At 33.3% G+C, this 21,037-nt stretch overlaps 2 protein-coding genes across 4 annotated transcripts; both read right to left on the bottom strand.

Moving 5' to 3' along the window:
- Positions 1-529: 529 nt before the first annotated feature.
- On the bottom strand, positions 530-3,236 carry LOC18605598 (silicon efflux transporter LSI2-like). 3 transcript variants are annotated; one of them, XM_018117599.2, is made up of 4 exons: positions 3,080-3,236; positions 1,431-2,797; positions 1,091-1,280; positions 530-911 (listed from the first exon to the last, which is right to left on the bottom strand). In XM_018117599.2, exons 2-4 carry the CDS (start codon positions 2,622-2,624, stop codon positions 649-651), a joined length of 1,647 nt encoding a protein of 548 aa, XP_017973088.2. In that variant the 5' UTR covers positions 2,625-2,797; positions 3,080-3,236; the 3' UTR covers positions 530-648. The 3 variants fall into 3 exon arrangements, with proteins under 3 accessions (XP_017973088.2, XP_088661126.1, XP_088661127.1); XM_088805000.1 differs by having other exon boundaries at positions 3,076-3,234; XM_088805001.1 differs by having other exon boundaries at positions 3,048-3,187.
- Positions 3,237-8,284: 5,048 nt separating this feature from the next.
- On the bottom strand, positions 8,285-12,545 carry LOC18605600 (silicon efflux transporter LSI2-like). The gene is made up of 4 exons (XM_018117459.2): positions 12,295-12,545; positions 10,204-11,639; positions 9,907-10,096; positions 8,285-8,626 (listed from the first exon to the last, which is right to left on the bottom strand). The coding sequence occupies exons 2-4, from the start codon at positions 11,383-11,385 to the stop codon at positions 8,358-8,360; spliced, it is 1,641 nt and encodes a 546-aa protein (XP_017972948.2). The 5' UTR covers positions 11,386-11,639; positions 12,295-12,545; the 3' UTR covers positions 8,285-8,357.
- Between the last annotated feature and the right edge of the window lie 8,492 nt (positions 12,546-21,037).

The following is a 21,037-nucleotide window of genomic DNA, read 5'->3' on the forward strand; positions in this document are numbered from 1 at the left end:
TGCTTAGAGCAATACTACTGTGGTCAAGCTAGTTTTAATGCAATTTTGATCATGTTCTGATAAAAAATGGATGAAGTGATAAATATGAAAGTTGTAGCTATTTTTCTTAACTTTCTTATGGTCAAAAAATCACGTTAATTGGACTTCTGTAACTTGAATTATGTTTAAAATACCACAGCATAATCAATCAAATCTGTACCTGACCAACTTATACAATTTCTTACCACTTTACGCATTCTCTTTTGAATATCTTAAAAACATAAAAACTAAATCAATCATAGTTAAAATAGACATTTTTATCATACAAATGAATTAAAATAACTTGAAGTTAACTAACTCAATCATAAGTTAACTAATTAACAAAAAATAAAAAAAACTACTTACAATTTTGCTTAAACACAAAGACTTGATCATTTTATCACTTAAAATATGATAAAATAACTCTATATAATAGAGTTTTCATTGGAGAACATAGTGACTTTTTTTTTTTTTCATTTTGGCTAGAAGAAAGCCATGACAAATGCAACAGTTCAAGACTAATAGCATTATTTCATTTAACATAAACCAAAACCAGTCGCTTTGAAACAAACATTTGCTGCCATGCTTTGTGTTTTTCTTATAAGCCTCTTTTTTAGGACATTTATTTAATCATCTAAAGAGTGTCAAACCGATAGCAGTAACTATAAGCGTTGAGGGAACTCCAAATTTAAGGTGTTTCCAGAAGGACAAAGTGTATCCAAGCTGTGGAGCACGACGAGCTTGCTCACACACTATCAAGTTAGCAGCTGATCCCAGTAGTGAAAGGTTCCCAGCCACAGTGCTGACCCAGGCTAACATAAGCCATGCTTTCTTCTCATCAGATGCAGAAATTGCAGCAGCTGATGCTGCCACTCGCCCTCCAAGCAACAGAACTGAAAAGTATCAAACATGTTGGAGTTAAACAACTAGAAAGTTATGTGCCCTGGCACATAAAAGATGGTTGCAAAACTGATTACTGTTTCAGGAGAAAAGAAATGAAGAAACAAAGATCTCTACTTAAAGTTGCCAGTGTTATCAGATATATATTCATAGGAGAGAAACATCAACATACCCGTCGGTACATTTGAGGCCAAATTGGAGAGGCCAAGTATAACAATGGCTAGAATTGCTATCCCTGAAACATGATTGATCTTTGCATAGGGTTCCATCAAGTTCCAAAGAGTGCTTGGGATTCCACTTTTGTTGAAGCCATCGACTGTGATAAACATTCCGCAGAAGAAAATTAAAAGCGAATAGGACACCTGGTCACAGAAAATAATTGAGCTTAATTAATTAACTATATCTGGCCAAAAAATGAATAAGTAAAACATTTAAGTTCTTATGAAACTAATAATGCTTTTCTTTTTCTCTTTTTTTTTTCTATTTCCAATCTGATTTTATTTTTTAAAAACCTTTTCTAGGCAAGGCTGAGCATCCTGAAAGTCAACAACTATAAGAGCAAGAGCTGCGGTAACTGCAGTCCAGGACATATTAAGGCCCATAAGCAGAGAAATCAGCATCCCCATGGTAACAAAGTAAACACTGAATTTCCAAAACCTCCTTTTCCACCTTCTGGGTAAGTTTTCCTTTTCTTCTGAAGGTTGCACAGAACATACGTCTTGCAAGCTATCTGTCAATGCAATCATCTTTGAAGCCACAGGTTCCTCCTTCCCATGGGAGTGGTCATCCGTTGTCGCCTCCTTTGATGCATTTGAATTCCTTGCAGAATCAATTGCACCACTAGGTACCCTCTGGATTTCATTCTGATCAGCTGACTTTACTCGGTTTCTAAGGGTCTCAACATGAGCTGTGCTACCATTTGCGTTGGGAGACCTTATCACATTCATAGAGTCAAATGTTGAGTTCCATTCTTGAGGGTTCAATGGAGAAATATGTGACATGGTTGCCGGTGAAAACCGATGAGAAATCACATCCTCTTCAGCTACAGCCGCTCTACTTGGATCTTCTTCATCCTTCTGAACAGATAACACCCTCCAATACATGCACAGGAGAAGTAAAGCATTCACTAAGACTCCTACCAGCATTGCAGGTAGAATTCCTATAAGAAAATCCCCGAAAGAAATTCCACTCTGAATTGCTATAACAAGGTTTTGAGGGTTCCCAATTGGAGTTGCTGAAGACCCTATATTGGCACTTGAGGCAAGAGCAAGCAGGAATGGATGAGGGGGTAGATTATGTTGTCTTGCAATTTTTAACACAAATTCAGTCAAAATCACACATGAGGTATCATTGGTGAAAAGAGCACTTGAAATGGCAGAAATCAGGCAGATTCTGAAAAGTAAGTCCTTAGCACCTTTACTCTTCCATGCAAGCAACTTACCTAGATATTTAAACATATCTGCTCTTTCAAGATAGACACTGACAACCATAGTACCAAATAAAAGGCCAAGGATTGGGAGATCAATTGCATCATATGCTTGATCTGGGGTTATGACTCCAAACAAAACCATAAGCATGGCCCCTAGTAAGGACCCTGCAGTCCTCCCAACTGGTAGAAAGGGGACAGCAGGGAAAACTGCCAATACCCAGAAGATTGCAAACGCAATTGAGCCTAGAACCACTTTAACAGAAGAAGCCATGGCCATTGTTTCTGATCAATTAAAAACCTACAGAATTCCAAACCTTCGAAATCTTATCCAGTACGAGCAGTCCAGTTCATGCCATCAGTTTCCCGCCCAAAACAACTACGCAGAGCAGCTTAGCAGTGTGATCCAACAGAACATTATTTTCGAAGTAAAAGATTTTCGTCCTCGACACACTGTCATAAATTCAAGTCAAATTTCAAAAGAAGTCAGAAAACTCAGTAAAACTCAAAGACAAGAACTCAAAACAGCAAGCACCCAAAAAAATTTTGGAAAGATGTAACAGAGTCCACGATTCAACTATCTCCTTTGTCGCTAAGTCATGGCCATTTTAGTGAACTTCTAGTCCACAACCTCTATTGAATTCAAAGTATTCAGATGCAAAGCATGTTCATACAAAGTACTGAAGAAAAAGTTTAGACTCACAGTAATGAAAAATTGAACGGGGCCATACTTGCCTGTGAAGGCCACAGCTTTCCATCAAACTAGGTTCTGCATTAGATGGGTTTGGAAAGCACTTCTTCCCAGTTGTCTGAAGGAGAAATGTGGATCACAAGTTCGGTTTAGCATGTTGGAGCTTCCGTTTTATAACCGTGAAAAAGATCTTGTCTTGCATGATTTCCACGTCCACTCCGGCAATCGCATTCATTCAATCTTTTATTTTCTTTCTTTGTCCTCCAATATTTTAGAAAGTTAGAGCTTATTATCTATTAGTTTCTTTCTTTGTCGTTCCATCTTCTAGAAAGTTACCCTCTTAACCATCCCTGCATTTGCACTAACATATTATGAAATTAATTAATTACAATAATTCACTAGTATCATACAAATGAAAGGGAAAAAAAATACTACTGATAACAATCCATTTTGTATTATATCTATTTAGTGCGTAGAAGTCGGTTAAACTCAAACCGACTCCATTGCCCAAATTCTTTAACCGGCTGCAACCTACCCAAGTAGCAACTAGTTGGCATCGAGAGTTGGAGGCCAGCAACTTTTATTGAGAGGTTTTTTTTTTTATAGTTAGGAGAGGAGCGATTCGAACCCTATTTTTTAGGCAGGAAGATTATGTATTAACTAATGAGACAAATATTCGGGTGTGATTTTTATTGAGAGGTTAAAGATAAAAAAGAATAAAAATTAAAATTTTTTAAAATAAATATATTGAATTTAAAAAATAATTAAAATTTTATAATAAATAATAATTTTATATAACATGTAAATTAAAAAAATAAAAAAAAACTTAAAAAATAATTTTATAAGTATCAGATTTTACTTGAAAAATATCTATTTTTTCAAAATTGAACTTACGCCGTTTTGATTCATACTATTCTTTTTCATGATTTGAAGTATTGAGGTTCAATAGTTCAAATGTAAAAAAATTATTTAAAACTTACTTGTACTTTAATCATATTTGAATTTTTTTTGACAAATGTTTTTATTAAACTTTTGCTTGATCAAAAACTGATAAACTACTTGAAAATTTATACAATTACACAGAAAAATCACTTTAAAAACTTGATGGTTGCTCAAAAAAAAAAATGCCTAGCAACAAAAAAAAGAGCAAGCACATCACACCACTAACATAAAAAAAAAAATTAAGATCAGATCCTAATCAATGGGTAGCTAACATCCAATTTTATTATTTTATTTCTATTTAAATTTAAAATACTAAATATAAAACTATAATGTATAAAATATAAATAGTTAAATACAATATATAGGATTTAGTTGAAAAATAAGAGTATGAGAAGAATATTTGTAGTGTTATTACTTAATAGATCTGTACAGTCCATATATAGACATGAGTCAAAGGTATAAATCCTATAATTAAGCTATTGTTCCTATAATCAAGTTCTTCTCTATTCCTATAATCAAGCTTTTTTCATAATGAGTCTGTCAACACTTAATGTACAGTTAAGTTATCTCTAGAGTATGAAAGAATCACAAGAACAATTATAAGGATAATTGGCTATCTATCAATATTTCAACAGATTTTACATAATGGTTAAATATATAAATAGTTAAATAAAATAAATAAAAAGAAAAAGATATAAGAAAACTTTATTTTCTTTTAAATTACACAATGAGGTGAGTGGTCTTTATAATTTTTTGTCTAAGCTCAAAAGCTCATAAATTTAATTTGAGGAATGAAATGCATTCTACTAGTGAGGTACAAAGAAAACATTAAAGTAAAAATAAAAAGACAAAAAAAAAGAGGGAAAAAGAGATGTAAAAAAACTTAAATTAAAATTCAGTTAAGTAGGGTTTATAAAATTATTTTATTATTTATATTAATATTGAAATAAAAAAATTATTTTTAAGAAAATTATTAAAAATATATAGTCAATAAATAATTTCATAAATTTTGAAAGAGATCACTAAAAAATATATAATAAATAAATAATTTTAAAAATTTTGTAAATATCATTAATTAATATATATAATAAAAAATTTTAAAACTTCGTCGGCCCCACATTGTTAAATTACCGCCTCTATTGTTGGTTCTTTCTTTTTTCTCCCTGGGTTCTTCTTTTTTGTGTTGAATTTGTGTTTTTTTTTTTTTGGTTAGTTTTTGTCATTTTCTTTGTTTAATTCATTATATACATCTGACTATTTCTATTTTTGCTAGGGATTGATTGTTCATAGTTGATGATGCTATGTTGTGTTTTGTTTTGGTTTCGCCTTATTTCTTGCTATGTTGGGTTTTCTCGGATCGTTGTTAAAATTTTCTTTCCTTTTGTTTTTTGTTAGATTGTGAGTTGGATTTTGGGTTTTTTTTTTTTTTTTCCTATGGTTGTCATCCAAACTATCAGTTGATTTTTCCCTCTCTATTTTTGCTTTACTGTTTCAGTAGTTCATTTGCGACACAAATGCTTGTTGAAATGCAAAAACTTGGCTTCCTGAAATTGAGTGAATGGTTCCTAACATTAACGCTCTCTTTTCTGTTATATGTGAATCGATTCTTGACTGAAGTTTTACTCTTTGCAAATTCTCTGAAATTCGCAACTTGGCCCCAAAAAGAAAGAAAAGAATATTACAAGTGTTGAGAGTATTTGCTTTGCTTTGTCTTTTATATTCAGAGACCACGTTCTTTGTTCAATATTTCTTTTTGTTAACGGCGGCCATTGCATGAAATGCTCCATTCAAATTTTACTTCTGTTTAGTACTGTTTTATTTCTGTTGTCATTAATGCAATAGTTTTTTTCTGATATATTTTCTAATGTTACTATTAATTTCATCAAATTTAATAGTTGCTTAGCCTTGCATTCATATGTCAAATTTTTTGTAAGTGAACATGTCTCACTTTGCTTTGTATATAATTATTATCAAATGGCACTACTTACATGTCCATTAAATACAAGACCTGTCAATATTAATTTCAATTTACTTAAAAAATGACTTATCTTGCCATGCATAAGGTTACACTCTAACATCATTGCAAGAGCCAATCCCAAAATATGTGATGTAAGACACTCTAATAATTATATGTATGTATGTATAAAATTGTAAGAGCCAATCCCAATATATGTGATGTAATACACTCTAATAATTATATGCATGTGTGTATAAAATTGTAAGAGCCAATCCCAATATATGTGATGTAATACACTCTAATAATTATATGCATGTGTGTATAATATTGTAAGAGCCAATCCCAATATATGTGATGTAATACACTCTTATAATTATATGTGTGCATGTATAATATTGTAAGAACCAATCCCAAAATATGTGATGTAATACACTCTAATAATTATATGTGTGTATGTATAATATTGTAAGAGCCAATCCCAAAATATGTGATGTAATACACTCTAATAATTATATGTATGTATGTATAATGTGTATCTATTAAGGATCCACCAATATGTCTCTATCCCTTACTTTGATCTCCAGCTCACAATCCATTCATAGAAGCTACTATAGTTATTATTTTTTATTTATTGGGTAACTTGTTTATATTCTTTAGCAAATGAAATTCAATGGTCGGAGCATAAAAAAAAAGTTTGAAATTCAATTCAAGACCTTAACACACCAAAATGATTTTGATTTTAAACAGTGAGAGCTTGCAATTGTATGAAAAGAAAGGAAAAAGAATTGTTTGTGACTACCATTAGTGAATGTCATTGTTCAAAGAATTTGTTATTGTATGTGTTGAGTTTTAGGTTGACTAGAATTTTAAATTTTATTTGAATATGATTCTTGTTTGTTTACAATATTGAATAGTTGTATGGTTTTAAATTTCTTATTTTTCATTAAGTCCTAATCGTATTCTACTTTAAACTTTTATATTATAAAAATAGATCTCTAAGCTTTAAAATTAAAAGTAGTGCTTTGGGAGCTCTAGAGAGGAGATATTTTGTAACTCTGTCTTTTACTCTAGTTAAAGTTAGAGTGGTTTGGATGAGTGTTCTTGATCAATTATTTAAAAAGTGTGTGTAAGAGATATTGGGTTGATTTGAAAAAACATAAAAGTTAATTTATTATATTTTAATTTTTTAATAATAAAATAACAGTTTCACTTCGTAAACATAAGCAAGAGATCGAATCACTTAAATTTTTATATTTTTTTATTTACTTAATTTCTTTAAATTTTATCTTTATTATTTTTTAGATAATTATTATACCAGTATGTTTAACATGTAGAAATATCCAAGAGCTTTAATTATATCCCTTAATTTAGTTCTCCTAAAAGAAAGATAATGAACGTGTGGTATCCTTCAACTTGTCTGTCACATCGATCCACCTATGCTTAAGCGTGCTCCCCATCGATATTACTTTCTTTGAATAACTTTCCTTTGGCTTAGTCAAAAGTATAGAGCGTATTTTTTTTTCTCAACCAATCAAAAGACTTCATTGATAGTTGAATGACAATTACAAAAGAGAATATGAAATGGCCGCCCAGCCAAGGAATTAACATAAGTTCAATTACAAAAGAGAATATGAAATGGCCGCCCAGCCAAGGAATTAACATGAGTTATGTACCGAAACAAGAAAAAGGGGAAACCAAATCACAATAAGACAGACACATCCCCCTTCAGCAGCAGCAGACAGAAGTAGAGATGTTCTCAAAAAGCCATTAATATATCAAAGTGAAAGATGACGAAACTTGGTGGAAGGAAAGCACCAATGAAGTGGAAAACGTAATGCTCCACACTGATTTTAGGGATTAATACCCATGCAAGTTGCAAAGTTGCAGGTGAGGGTGCATTAAATCCATATTCAATGTCTAAAGAGGGACCAAGAATTTGATTGTGAAATTTTTTAAAGTCCAACAATGGCTGGTTTATATTACGATATACTAAAATGGGTTCTGACAAAACCATGTATAGAAAACCTTTGCATGGTAATAAATGTACAAAATGATACTAATTCCAATTAAACTGTGTGGTTATGACTATTCGTAGACTATGTTCTATGAGCACATCAGGAATGCTTGTTGGAAATTTAAAAGATTTTGTTATATTTGCAGATTATTATTCTGCTAAAATGATGAAAAATAAAACTGGAAGGCTAGAGAAAGATAAAGCGAGAAAGAAAATGTAATTAAATTCAAAGTCTTTTTATAGTCTTTTCATTTAATTATAACACTTGTACATACATTTACAATGCAATATCTATATCTTACTATACAAATCCATTATTCAATATGACAATAACTATAAAAAAGAAAATAAACTGATATTAACTAATAAATTAAAAATTGTTAAGAATAACTAAATATGCTTCTTCAAGTCAAATCTTATTCTTCAACAATGCCAAACCAATGGCTGTAACTATAAGAGTGGAAGGGACTCCAAATTTAAGGTGTTTCCAGAAAGATAAATTGTAGCCAACTAGAGCGTGGCGAGCTTGCTCACACACCATCAAGTTAGCAGCCGATCCGAGAAGTGACAGGTTACCAGCTACAGTGCTGACCCAAGCTAAAATCAGCCATGCCTTCTTCTCATGGGTTGCAGAAATAGCTGATGCTGATAATGCCACCGGCTTTCTAAGCAAAAGAACTGTTTGAGAAATAAAAAGAAAACCATAAGCATATATGTTAATTTTAATGACAGGCTAAACCTGCTGGTGTTTTACAGCTACAACATTTCTAGCTGACAACTGTAGAGTGTGTAAACAGGAGAGTTTAAGGTGGTCCCGAATAGGCCAAGAGAGTTTTTTAAATTGTGAAATGATGAGGTAGTCGTTAGAGGAGGAGATGACCAAGTTTGGAGAATGGCATTGTATGCAATCACTTGATCTGTGTGGTTACAACGCAATCAAATTGTGTTTAGAAGCGCTGTATGGATGCGAATCAGGTTTTGGAGCTCAGCAAGCTTAGGGTTGCGGTTTGGGCCAAGGCTAAATAGAGAATCAGGCATGAAATAGTCCAATAGTGGTGTCATGATTTCAAATTTGAAGGAATAAAAATAAAAAATTTAATATTTAAAGAGGTAACATTATATAATTTTTAAAAAATAAAAAAATAAAATTATAAATATTTAAAACAAAACAAGGAAAAAATTATGAACTTTTGAAACTTTGGGAGAGCGGGGCCCAGCTAGCCCCCCTCCCTCCGCCTCTAGGGTGATCCTTGACACATACCGGAATTCTGCTTTTGGTGTGGGAATGAAGGAGATATAGAGAAGTGGAGGGTTGGATCAAATCAGTGGTGGGGATGAATGTAATAAGTTGGGAGGTTAAGCATTTTTTTAGAGAGAACAATCTGTTGGCTGATAAACTTACAAAAGTTGAAGTTCAACGTGCTCAGGACCTCATCAATGTGCTGGATTAACCACTGGTATGGCTTATTATTGTGTGAGTTGATGGTTTCTATGTGATTTGATGAGACTGCTTTCCAGAATGATCAAGGACGAGGCTTTCTAGTGCTGAGATGATTTACCTCTGGTTGGTTATGGGTCATGTTGCTGTGGAGGTTTTGGTTTTTGTTCTTTTTTATTGTACATATGTTAGAAATGAACTTTTTTACCAGATGTTTTAACAGGTAGTTGGAATAGCTCTTTTTTGTTTCCTGGAAAGGTACAAGGCTGTCTTTGGTTTCTCTTTTGTTTGGGAGGGCAACTGGCAGGAAATAGGGAGGCAAGCGATTACTAGTGAATTGTATATATAGGTTTTTGGGTATAGGGTATTGAGATGATTGAGGATTGTTATTCCCAAAATTCAGAGTAACAGACCTGAATCAGACTCTAATTCATCCAGAGGTGCACTTTTGATTTCCTCTGTCTGAAATATATCATTAACTTTAAACAAAAAAATGTAGAGTGTAAACATCAACATATACCAGTTGGTACATTCGAAGCCAAATTTGAAAGGACGAGTATGACAATGGCAAGAACCGCTATCCCGAAAATATCATTGATCTTTGCATAGGGCTCCACCAAGTCCCAAAGAGTGCTTGGAATCCCAGTCTTGTTAAAGCCAGCCACTGTAGCAAACATTCCGCAGAAGAAAACTAGAAGCGGATACGACACCTGGTAAAAGAAGAGAAGTGTAGCAGAACTTTGAGTAAGTACCCACGTCAAAGAGATTACAAGAAGCAAAAGATGCAATAGCAAGAACATTCTGGTTTGCAGATTACCTTTTCTAGCCAAGGGTGTGCATCATTAAAATCAAGAACGATAAGAGCAATTGCAGCGGTGATTGCAGTCCAGGACATGTTAAAATCCATAAGAAACGAAATCAGCATTCCTAAGGTAACAAGGTACACGCATGGTTTCCACATTGTCCTTTTCCACCTTGTGGCCAAGTTTTCCTTCCCTGCTGGTTTCGAAGATTCTACGAAGACTGGTGCCCTCACTCTATGTTGCTTTGATAGAAGTGGAATTGCCTCACTTCTCTCGGAAGAACCAACACTTGTCACGGTTATCATTACTGCATTAGACTCAACTGCGCTCTTGGATACCACTTGGATCATTTCACTCTCAGCAAAACTCTCTCGGTTTTTAAGAGTGTCAACATAAGCTGTGTTTGTATTAGTTTTGGGAGATATTTGTGGGTTCATTGTTTCCAATATGGAGTTCCATTCTTGAGAGTTTAATGATGAAGAATGTAACATCGTGGCTGGTGAATCACAAGGAAAAATTCTATTTTCATCTGCTACTACTTTTCCAATGGCATCTTCTTCATCTATCGGAATAGATAACAAGCTCCAATACATGCACAGAAGAAGCAAAAAGTTCACAATTAAACCCACAAGCATTGCCGGTAGAATTCCAATAAGAAAATCCCCAAACGAAATTTTACTGTTAAATGCTATGACCAGGTTTTGGGGGCTTCCAATTGGAGTTGCCGCAGACCCAATATTTGCACTTGTCGCAAGAGCGAGCAGGAAGGGATGAGGGGGTAGATTATGTTGTCTTGCAATTGTTAACACAAATTCAGTCAAAATTACACATGAGGTATTATTGGTGAAAAGAGCACTTGAAATGGCAGAAATCAGGCAGATTCTGAAAATTAAGTCCTTAGCACCTTTACTTGTCCATGAAAGCAACTTAGCTAGATATTTACACATATCTGCTCTTTCAAGATAGACACTGACAACCATAGTACCAAATAAAAGGCCAAGGATCGGGAGATCAATTGTGGAATAAGCTTGATCTGGAGTCATGACTCCGAATAAAACCATGAGCAAGCCCCCAAGTAGGGAGCCCGCAGTTCTCCGTATTGGCATAAAAGGTACTGTAGGGAAAACAGCCAATACCCAAAAGACTGCAAAAGCAATGGATCCTAGAACTACATCAACCGGAAAAGCCATGTCCATTTTCTCAGCACAATAAAAATGTTCTTCTTGCTAGCAAGTTTCGAATCTTCAAAATCTTATCAGTAGAATTCCAGGAAGTGCATGAAGTTCTAAGCCCTAAAAATCTTATACATCGGAACTGTAGTACTTTCAAGTACTGCTAGCTTATCAGAAACTAGCTGCTAGGGGCGTGCACTAAAGAGCCGAGATATTGATTATCCAACCGGTTGAACATTGTCAGTGAGTGAAGACAAGATTTGACCCCGAACAAGACACTGTCACAAAAGCAAGCAACATTATAAAACTCAAATATCCTGAAAAAACGTTCATTGAACAGTAACCAAACAGCTTGAGAGCAGACAATAAATACACTGAAAAGTAATTAGTTATGCAAAAAGATATTCCATGCAAAATCTCTTGCATGTTAGAAAGATAAGAATTAAGCTTGAGAAAAATACAAACAAAAATATCATCATCATCATCATCAGGATACCTAGTGCAATAGATAATGGTACTATAAGATAAAATCCGGATTCTAATTCCAAGTACGTATACCCTGGCCAAAGGCGCATACAAAATGCTTTTAAAATACCAAAAAAACAAAATCATATAGTTCAGCTTGTTTCTATAAAATGCTACTCTCATGGTCACATATGCTCCCAGTTCATGCGTCAAACGACCAAATAAATTTTTTTTTTTTGAAAGGCATGAACATTTCATTGAAAGAGCTAGCTGGCAAGGGGTTGCCAGAAAAAAACAGAGAGGGTAGAGAAAATCGCTTCAGCTGCTAATCCCCTGTTACAAAGAGACAAAATGGGTTACACAATTTAGCCACAAAAAAACAATTAGTCCCCTGGGTCCTAAATGGTAATACAGTTCAGCTACAAAACATAAGAAAAAAGCGAAGGGGTAGAAAATATTTGTGCCCACCTGTACATGCAAAAATACCTCAAAAATATTTTAAAACAGGAAACACCAGATGGGAAGTTTTCAAACAAGATAGAAGAACCGCGCCCTTGGTTCATCTATCTTCGCCTCTACTGTATTCAACGAACTGTTAATTAGCTCAAATCTCAATATCCATATGTAATTCAAATGCTATAATAATCTGTCTCACACTCTACATATTGTGACTATTCCTCTAAAAAAGAAAGCACTTTAAACTCACTTTAACAAAAAGTTGTACCAGCTCTAATGGCGTTGAGAGCGTCTTGGGTTGGACGTGAAGGTGTGGGGCCTTTATAATAGAAGAAACCAGGTTTGTAATTGGATGGATTAGATACTTAAGAATACTATCATCACTTTCAGGTTTAGTCAAATATGTTGAAGATCCTTAATTTCCTTCGCTCCTTCATTGTTTGTTTTTCTTTCTAAGAGTTTTGTTACGACTTGTGATAAAACCTAAGGAAAAATTGTCACATTTACATTAATTCTGAAACTTCTTGGAAAAACCTTTAAGGACTAGGTTCATATACCGTTCTTTAAGGTTTATTAGCCTAGTGGTCCTGTAATGTGAAGTCTAGCCATGCATTTATAGTTACGTGTTGAGTTGTGAATTTGACTTTTATATATATTCCGGTGCATCCACAGAAGAGGAAATCACAATGCATCTTGCTCAGCAGGCGTAGCTTGGAGTGGGAGTGTAGCGTAGGTAAGGTAATGAAAGTCGCCGCCAGAGAGGAAGCCAAACCGGCCTATTAAGCGCAACTATAACAAAAGAAAAGGATGTTTTTTGTTTTTCGATAGAAAGAAAAAGAAGGAAAAGCAGTTTGGAAATTGAAAATAGGGTTTTTTTTTACATATCAAGTAAAATTATGAGATATTTATTGAGATTTGTCAATAATCTAAAATGAGAAATGTTATAGAGTAATTTAAGTTGTGAATAATAAAATTACTATACATATGATTTAAATGAAAACAGATGAATCAATATTAATTCAGATTTAAATTTAATTATTAAAAAATCTTAAAAATTGATTGAAAAATTAATATTATATATGTATATTGCGAATTTAACTATTTATTAAATTTTTTTATAAATAAGATATTTCAATATTTTATTAATATGACACTTTTCAAAAATCTTCCTAGAGATAATGTTTTAGTTTTATTAAGGAATCTTATGTGAATTTCATTCTCATACTTTATTTTTATATAAGTACACTATTTTTATTTTCTCTTAATAAAAAAAAAGGAAAAATAGAAGGTGTAAACCGTAAAACGAATTGAAGTATCGAGCGGCACCAGGCACTGTTTGACCCGACAGCAAACGATATAACCCGATAACCAAAGAATCGGGTTCTGTTGGGCAGAGGGATCTCGGCCCATTTACAATCATTACAAGCAGAATCAGCCCAATTTCAATTTGTTGACTTTTCTTTTTTAAAAAAAAAAAGCTTTTAAGACTTGTTCTTTAAATTAGGGGAAAAAACGAACAACCTTGGGCTAAAATGGTTCAATAGTGAACGCAAAAACCTCATTCAGATGCAAAGCTTTGGGTTCAACTCATTACAATGTGAAGCTTGGACTTTGGATTCAGTTGTAAACATCAGGTTCCAAATGGACAAATACCAATCTTGCTCTATTGATAGAAAAGATATGATTTCTAGCATTGGTCAGTTGGTCAGATACTAAGAAAGAGAAGGATATGAGAAAAGAAACAGAGCAGAAGTGAGGCCGCAAAATCCCCGTCGATCTTAGTGTGACTTTGTGAATCAGAGTCCATTTTCTGTTGGCCACAGGCTGTTTTATCTTTTCTGTCTGTTGATTTTTGTTAGGGATAGGTGGGCAGGACAGAGACATAGCTTGGCTGCTAGTCTGCTACCCAACAAACATTCTTCTGCTTATCCTTAGCCAGCATAAAAAGTGCTGGCATCAACCATCATTTTATAATCTACTAAAAACTTCCACTGTCTTACTGATCCATCTATGCCCTACAAAGATTTGCCTTTTAAAATCATATTGACTCATCAACTACTATCTGCACCGTACTTGCTTTCCCGACTTCAATGCTATGCAGAGTTGGTCCGGAGTTAGGACTGCTTCAGCTGTGGGTTCTTTGATTAATTCTGGATCCGGATATTGAAACTGGCTATTGGACTTGCTCTAGCTTCCAAACTACTAATATTTTCCAATAAAATTTACGCTTGACCTGATAACCTGGCATAAAAAATGGTATGCATTAGCCATTTGGCCATCAACTCTAACTGGTGTTCAGGACACAGAAGTTAACCCGAAGTAATGAGCCTTTAGAAGTTTAACCACAGGAAGACCCATTTTTTTTCTCTGCCAGCAGTCCCAGAGCAATATTTATTAATAGTGAGCAGCGACGTTCTTTCTTCTACCTTTTCCATTCCAAGAATCCTACTAAATGCCTTTCTTATCAGTGACAACAGACGATGCCGTGCTGGATGCTGCCTCATAATATTTGCAATTCCTAAGGAGATCTCTTTGTGCACTAGCTTAACTAGATGTCCAAGGCCAGGCCTTTGTTAAACACCTTGACACACCTAAGCAAGGTTAAAACATAGCCACAAATTTCCAGGAGCCGGTAAAGAAAAGATAATTCCTGATAGAATCAGAATGAACTAGCAATTTGAAGCGTATGGATCATCTTCATAGCATTTTTAATTTTTGGAAGCAGACTCATACATCGGTATGGTGTAGTTCACAAAATGGCAACTAGGCACCAGGTTGAGTTGGCTGTTGATGAGCAATTTGCTGCTGATTAATTAACATAGGACTCAGGCATACAGTGAATAGTAGAATGATATTGAATGGTTGCTGAAACAATGCATTGTAGTTGCCTAAAATGAGCAAGATATTAACCTCGTTAATCTCCAAATGAGCTGCAATTTACTAGCATGAAAAAAAAATTATCCTTATTATTATTACATATTAGAAGAAAATGAAAATAATAATAATAACACAACACTATATGTGAATACTATTCTTTTTTTTTTCTTTTGTATAACATCGGGGAAAGAAATATTAAAAGAATGCTCTAACAGTACCCACACTGTTTGACCCCAATGAACTATTCCTTCACCGGATCATCTTTCAGGTCACGAGGGATAAAGACTCTTCTGACCTCTGAAAACTAGCCTTTAGTCTACCATCTAATACCACATTGTTGAAGCTATTGTTGGATATTTTCAAATAAAAAATATGATTTTATATCTTAATAAAAAGAAAAATTGTGACTGTTAAAAATTAAATTAAAAAAAAATTGTGTTTGTTAAAAATAAATAAATAAAATTAAAAAAAATAATAAAAAGAGAGAATAAGAAAAAGAGTTACGTTTGTTGAAAAAAACCAACAGGAAGCAACTCTTTGAAACAGACACAAACAGTGTCTCTTGCGAACAGGCATTTATGCCTATAAAAAAGACTCTCTTTATCCAACAGAACGTACATAAGAAAAACAAAAACTTTCCTTTCTTTTTCAAATTTCTCAAGTTTTTTTCTATATTATTTTCTTGTAGAAAAATATTATAAAAGTTTGATAATCTTGTTATATTCCGATTAGTGCTCAGTGGATTGATTTCGTCAGTGCAAAAAGCCGTCAATCATTGGGCTTCATTGTATCTTCAAAGTGTATACGTCGGAAACTGTTTTGCACACTACAAGTGGGGGCGAATAAAACCTTAAGGACAATGGCATTGATACATGCCTTGAAGCCAATTTTTAAGTTTTCAGTTTGGTTTTCTAACAATCTTAAGGTTTTCTTTCCGTTCCAATAATGGCTGCTGCAAGTGGGACACTAAGAGAATTGGCTTCTAACTTTGTAAAATTGGACCGATTTGATGGTGACAACTTTCTAAGATGGCAAAAGAAGATGCATTTCCTACTATCAACCTTGAAAGTTGTCTATGTTTTGACCACACCTAGACCAGAAGAAGACGAAAATGAGTTTATTGCTGCAACGAGAGAAAGGCAAAAATGGGAAAATGCCGATTATATGTGCAAAGGTTACATCTCGAATGGTTTGGTTGATGGCTTATTTGACACATACCAGAATGAGGGTACTACAAAAGAATTATGTGACAAACTGGAAGCCATGTACATGACAGAAGATGCAACAAGTAAGAAATTTCTAATTAGTCGCTTTATTAAATATCAAATGGTTGATGGGCGTTCTGTTATAGAACAATTACGAGAAATTGAAAGAATGTTTAATCAGTTTAAATAATATAGCATGAAAATGGATGAAACTATAATTGTATCCTCCATTATAGACAAACTTCCTCCATCATGGAAAAACTTTAAAAGAAGTCTAAAACACAAAAAGAAAGAAATAACTCTTGGGGCTTTGGCAAATCATCTTCGAATTGAAGAGGAATACAGGAAACAAGAACAAGTTGTTGTTTCTGGTGAAGCCAAAGCACATGTTGTAGAGAAAGGATAGACCACTAAACCTGCCAAAAAGAAGTTCAAGCAGATTGCTAATGGTCCGAAATTCAAAAGACAAAATAAAAGTACATGTTTCTATTGTGGAAAACCAGGACATTTCAAGAATGAATGTCAATTATTGAAGAAGAAAAATAATTCTTCAAAAAGAAAAGCTTTTGAAAATTTTATAGTTATGATTTCTGAAATCAATGTGCTTGAAGAAAATGATGCTTGGTGGTTTGATTCTGGAGCAACAAAACATGTGTGCAATGATAAGAGTGTTTTCAAGAATTTTGTATTAAGTGAGTGTGAAAATTTCCTATACATGGGAAATCTTCTACAACAATGATTAAAGGCAAAGGGACTGTTGAACTTCAATTCACTTCTGAAAAAACTTTAATTTTGAAAGATATATTCTATGTTCCAGAAGTTAGAAAAAATTTAGTGTCTGAAAGTCTATTAAATAAGTTTGGTTTTAAGCTTGTATTTGAGGCAGATAAATTCATTCTGTCCAAAGGGGGAATTTTTGTTAGGAAAGGTTACATGTGTGATGGAATGTTCAAATTAAATACTGTTAATAATAAGATAAATGTTTCTACTTATATGGTTGAATCTTCTTATTTATGGCATTATAGATTAGGACATTTAAATTATAGAAGATTGGATGACATGTATAAAATGGACTTAATTCCAAAATTCAATCCAAATATTGATAAATGTAATACATACATGCTAACAAAAATAACTAGAAATCCTTTTCCTAAAGTTAAAAGAAATACCAAATTACTTGAATTAATACATAGTGATGTGTGTGATATGCATAGTACACCTACATTAGCTAGAAAGAAATATTTTCTCACATTCATTGATGATTTCTCTAGTTATTGCTATGTATATTTGTTGCATTCTAAAGATGAAGTACTTGATAAATTTAAGGTTTATAAAGAAGTTGAATTACAATGTGAATCTTTTATCAAGTGTTTAAGATCGGATAGAGGTGGAGAATATTATAGTCCAAGTTATTTTGCCTCCACTGGAATAATCCATCATATTTCAGCACCTTACACACCACAACATAATGGTGTAGCAGAAAGGAAGAATAGGGTCTTGACCGAAATGGTAAATGTTATGTTATCATATTTAGGTCTTGGAAAAGGTTTTTGGGGAGAAGCTTTGTTAACAGCTTGTCATATATTAAATAGAATTCCTATAAAGGAAACTAAAATGACCCCGTATAAGCAATAGAAGAAAAGGAAACCAAACCTTAATTATATGAAGGTTTGGGGATGTAGAGTTGTAGTTAAAGTTTCGAAACCCAAAAGAAAGAAATTGGGTGAAAGAGGAATAAAATGCATATTCATAGGATATGCACAACATAGTAAAGCATATAGGTTCATGGTAATTGAACTAAATGATTCAATTCCTGTCAATACTGTTATTTAATCAAGAGATGCAATATTTAATGAAAATATATTCAAATATGTTTTAAGACAACTACAGCCACTACAATCAATTCAGTCAAATGTCATTCCATTGGAACAAAATGAAGATAATGATGAATCTAGACCAGAAATAAGGAAAAGCAAAAGGGCTAGAAAGGTAAAAGATTTTGGTCTACACTTTTATATGTTCCTTGTAGAAGGAATAGGGAAAAATATTGACAATAAGATTCTTTATTGTTTTAATTTAGAATCAGACCCTGTTACATATGATAAGGCAATGAAGTCTCAAGATTCTACATTTTGGAATGAAGCAATCAATGATTAGATAGACTCAATACTGGGAAATAATACTTGGATTTTGGTTGATCTTCCACCAGGTTTCAAACCAATAGGTTGTAAATGGATTTTCAAAAAGAAAATTAAAGTAGATGGAACCATAGACAAATTCAAAGCAAGATTAGTAGCCAAAGGCTTTACGCAAAAGCAAGGCATTGACTACTTTGATACTTATGCTCCATTAGCAAGAATTGCTACACTTAGACTTCTAATCTTCCTTGCATCAATTTATAAGTTGATAATTCACCAAATGGATGTCAAAACAGTATTTTTAAATGGTGAATTAGAAGAGGAAGTCTATATGGAACAACCAGAGGGGTTTGTTGCTTCAGGACAAGAGCATAAAGTTTGTAAACTTGTCAAATCATTGTATGGGCTAAAACAAGCACCTAAACAATGGTATAAAAAATTTGATGAAATTGTTTTAGCTAATGGCTATAACATAAATGAATCTGACAAGTGCATATATAGCAAATTTCAAAATGATAGAGGTGTTATAATTTGCTTATATGTGGATGATATGTTAATTTTTTGTACGGATTTAGAACAAGTTGAGGAGACAAAGAAGTTTTTGTCAAAAAACTATGCAATGAAAGATATGGGTGTAGCAGATGTCATTTTAGGAATTAAAATATTTCGATATGAAAATAACATAACTTTATCTCAATCGCACTACATTGAAAAAGTGTTTGAAAAGTTTAATCTTACTAATTGTATTCCAACATCTATACCCGATTGATCCTTAAATTAAATTAGTACTTAATGTCGGTAGGGTTGTTGATCAATTACAATATGCAAGAGTAATTGGTTTTCTTGATGTATGCAATGACATGTACAAGGCCAGATACAACATCTGTTGTTGGAAAGTTAAGTAGATATACAAGTAATCCAGGTACTTTGCATTGGCAAGTCATAAATCGAGTACTAAGATATTTAAAGAAAATAATTAATTATGGACTTTGATATAATGGATATCCATCAGTACTAGAAGGATATTCAGATGCTAGTTGGATTACAAGTTTAGAAGATCATGCTTCCACAAGCGGATGGATCTTCATGCTTGGTGGGGGTGTCATTTCTTGGGGGTCCAAGAAACAAACATGTATAACTAATTCTACCATGATAGCCGAATTTATTGCATTGGCTGTTGCCACCAAAGAAGCTGAATGGCTAAGAAATTTACTCTATGCTGTGCCTTTATGGCCTAAACCAATTTCTCCAATTTCTATCCGTTGTGATAGTGAAGCAACTCTAACAAAAGCATATAACCAAGTGTATAATGGAAAGTCTATACATATTGGATTAAGACATAGCTATGTTCGACAATTAATTTCTGATGAAGTGATCACTATAACTTTTGTGAGGTCTAGTGAAAACTTGGCAAATCATTTAACAAAAAATCTTACTAGAGATCTTGTAAATAAGACCTCACAATGGATGAGACTCAAGCTCATAAATTGAAAGTCACCAATGGTGGAAACTCGACTCAACGTTTGGTATAACGTCAAGTCTTGAGTTGAATGAGATAAAGTACATCATTTGTATGTGGCTGCTAGCACTATAATATAATATATTTTATCCAAAGTGAAGTGCTAGGTACCCGTAATGGTAAGGAAATGATGAGTTATATATCTTAATAAACCCATAACATAATTTGTTAGAATGCTTTAGTTACGGGGGCATTCATGGGATCTACCTATGTGAGTGTGAAGTGTGGCCGCTTCTAGGAGTTCAAAAGCTTGGCTCTAACAGCACTCATGAAAAGAAGATACAGAAGCATGGCCATAAAAGCGTCGTCAGATACTGTGCATTCATTGGTGTTGAAATCGTTGTGTGAGATGTATTCGGTTAACCAAATGGAATAGCTGGTTCAAAACATAGTCTACCATACAATTTCAATTAACTTTAATATGTTTTCACTAAATGAAGGTTCAATCGGAAGACACCTTCATTTATGCAATTGATTTTCAAGATTATCGAAAATTTGAATTAATTTGAAAATGGTGGGGGATTGTTGGATATTTTCAAATAAAAAATATGATTTCATATCTTAATAAAAGAAAAAATTGTGACTGTTGAAAATTAAGTTAAAAAAAAGGTTGTGTCTGTTGAAAATAAATAAATAAAATTAAAAAAATAATAAAAAGAGAGAATAAGAAAAAGAGTTACGTCTGTTGGAAAAGACCAACAGGAAGCAACTCTTTGAAACAGACACAAACAGTGTCTGTTGGGAACAGGCATTTATGCCTATAAAAGATACTCCCTTTATCCAACAGAACGTACATTAAAAAAACAAAAACTTTCCTTCCTTTCTCAAGTTTGATAATCTTGTTATATTCCGGTGAATGCTTAGTGGATTGATTTCGTCAGTGTAAAACGTAGTCAATCATTAGGTTTCATTGTATCTTCAAGGTTTATACGTCGAAAACTCTTTTACACACTACAAGTAGAGACGAATAAAACCTTAAAGATAATAGCATTGATACACGCCTTGAAGCTAATTTT

This window comes from Theobroma cacao, chromosome 3, assembly GCF_053813885.1.
Source record: "Theobroma cacao isolate CCN51 chromosome 3, ASM5381388v1, whole genome shotgun sequence".
Classification (NCBI taxonomy): domain Eukaryota; kingdom Viridiplantae; phylum Streptophyta; class Magnoliopsida; order Malvales; family Malvaceae; genus Theobroma; species Theobroma cacao.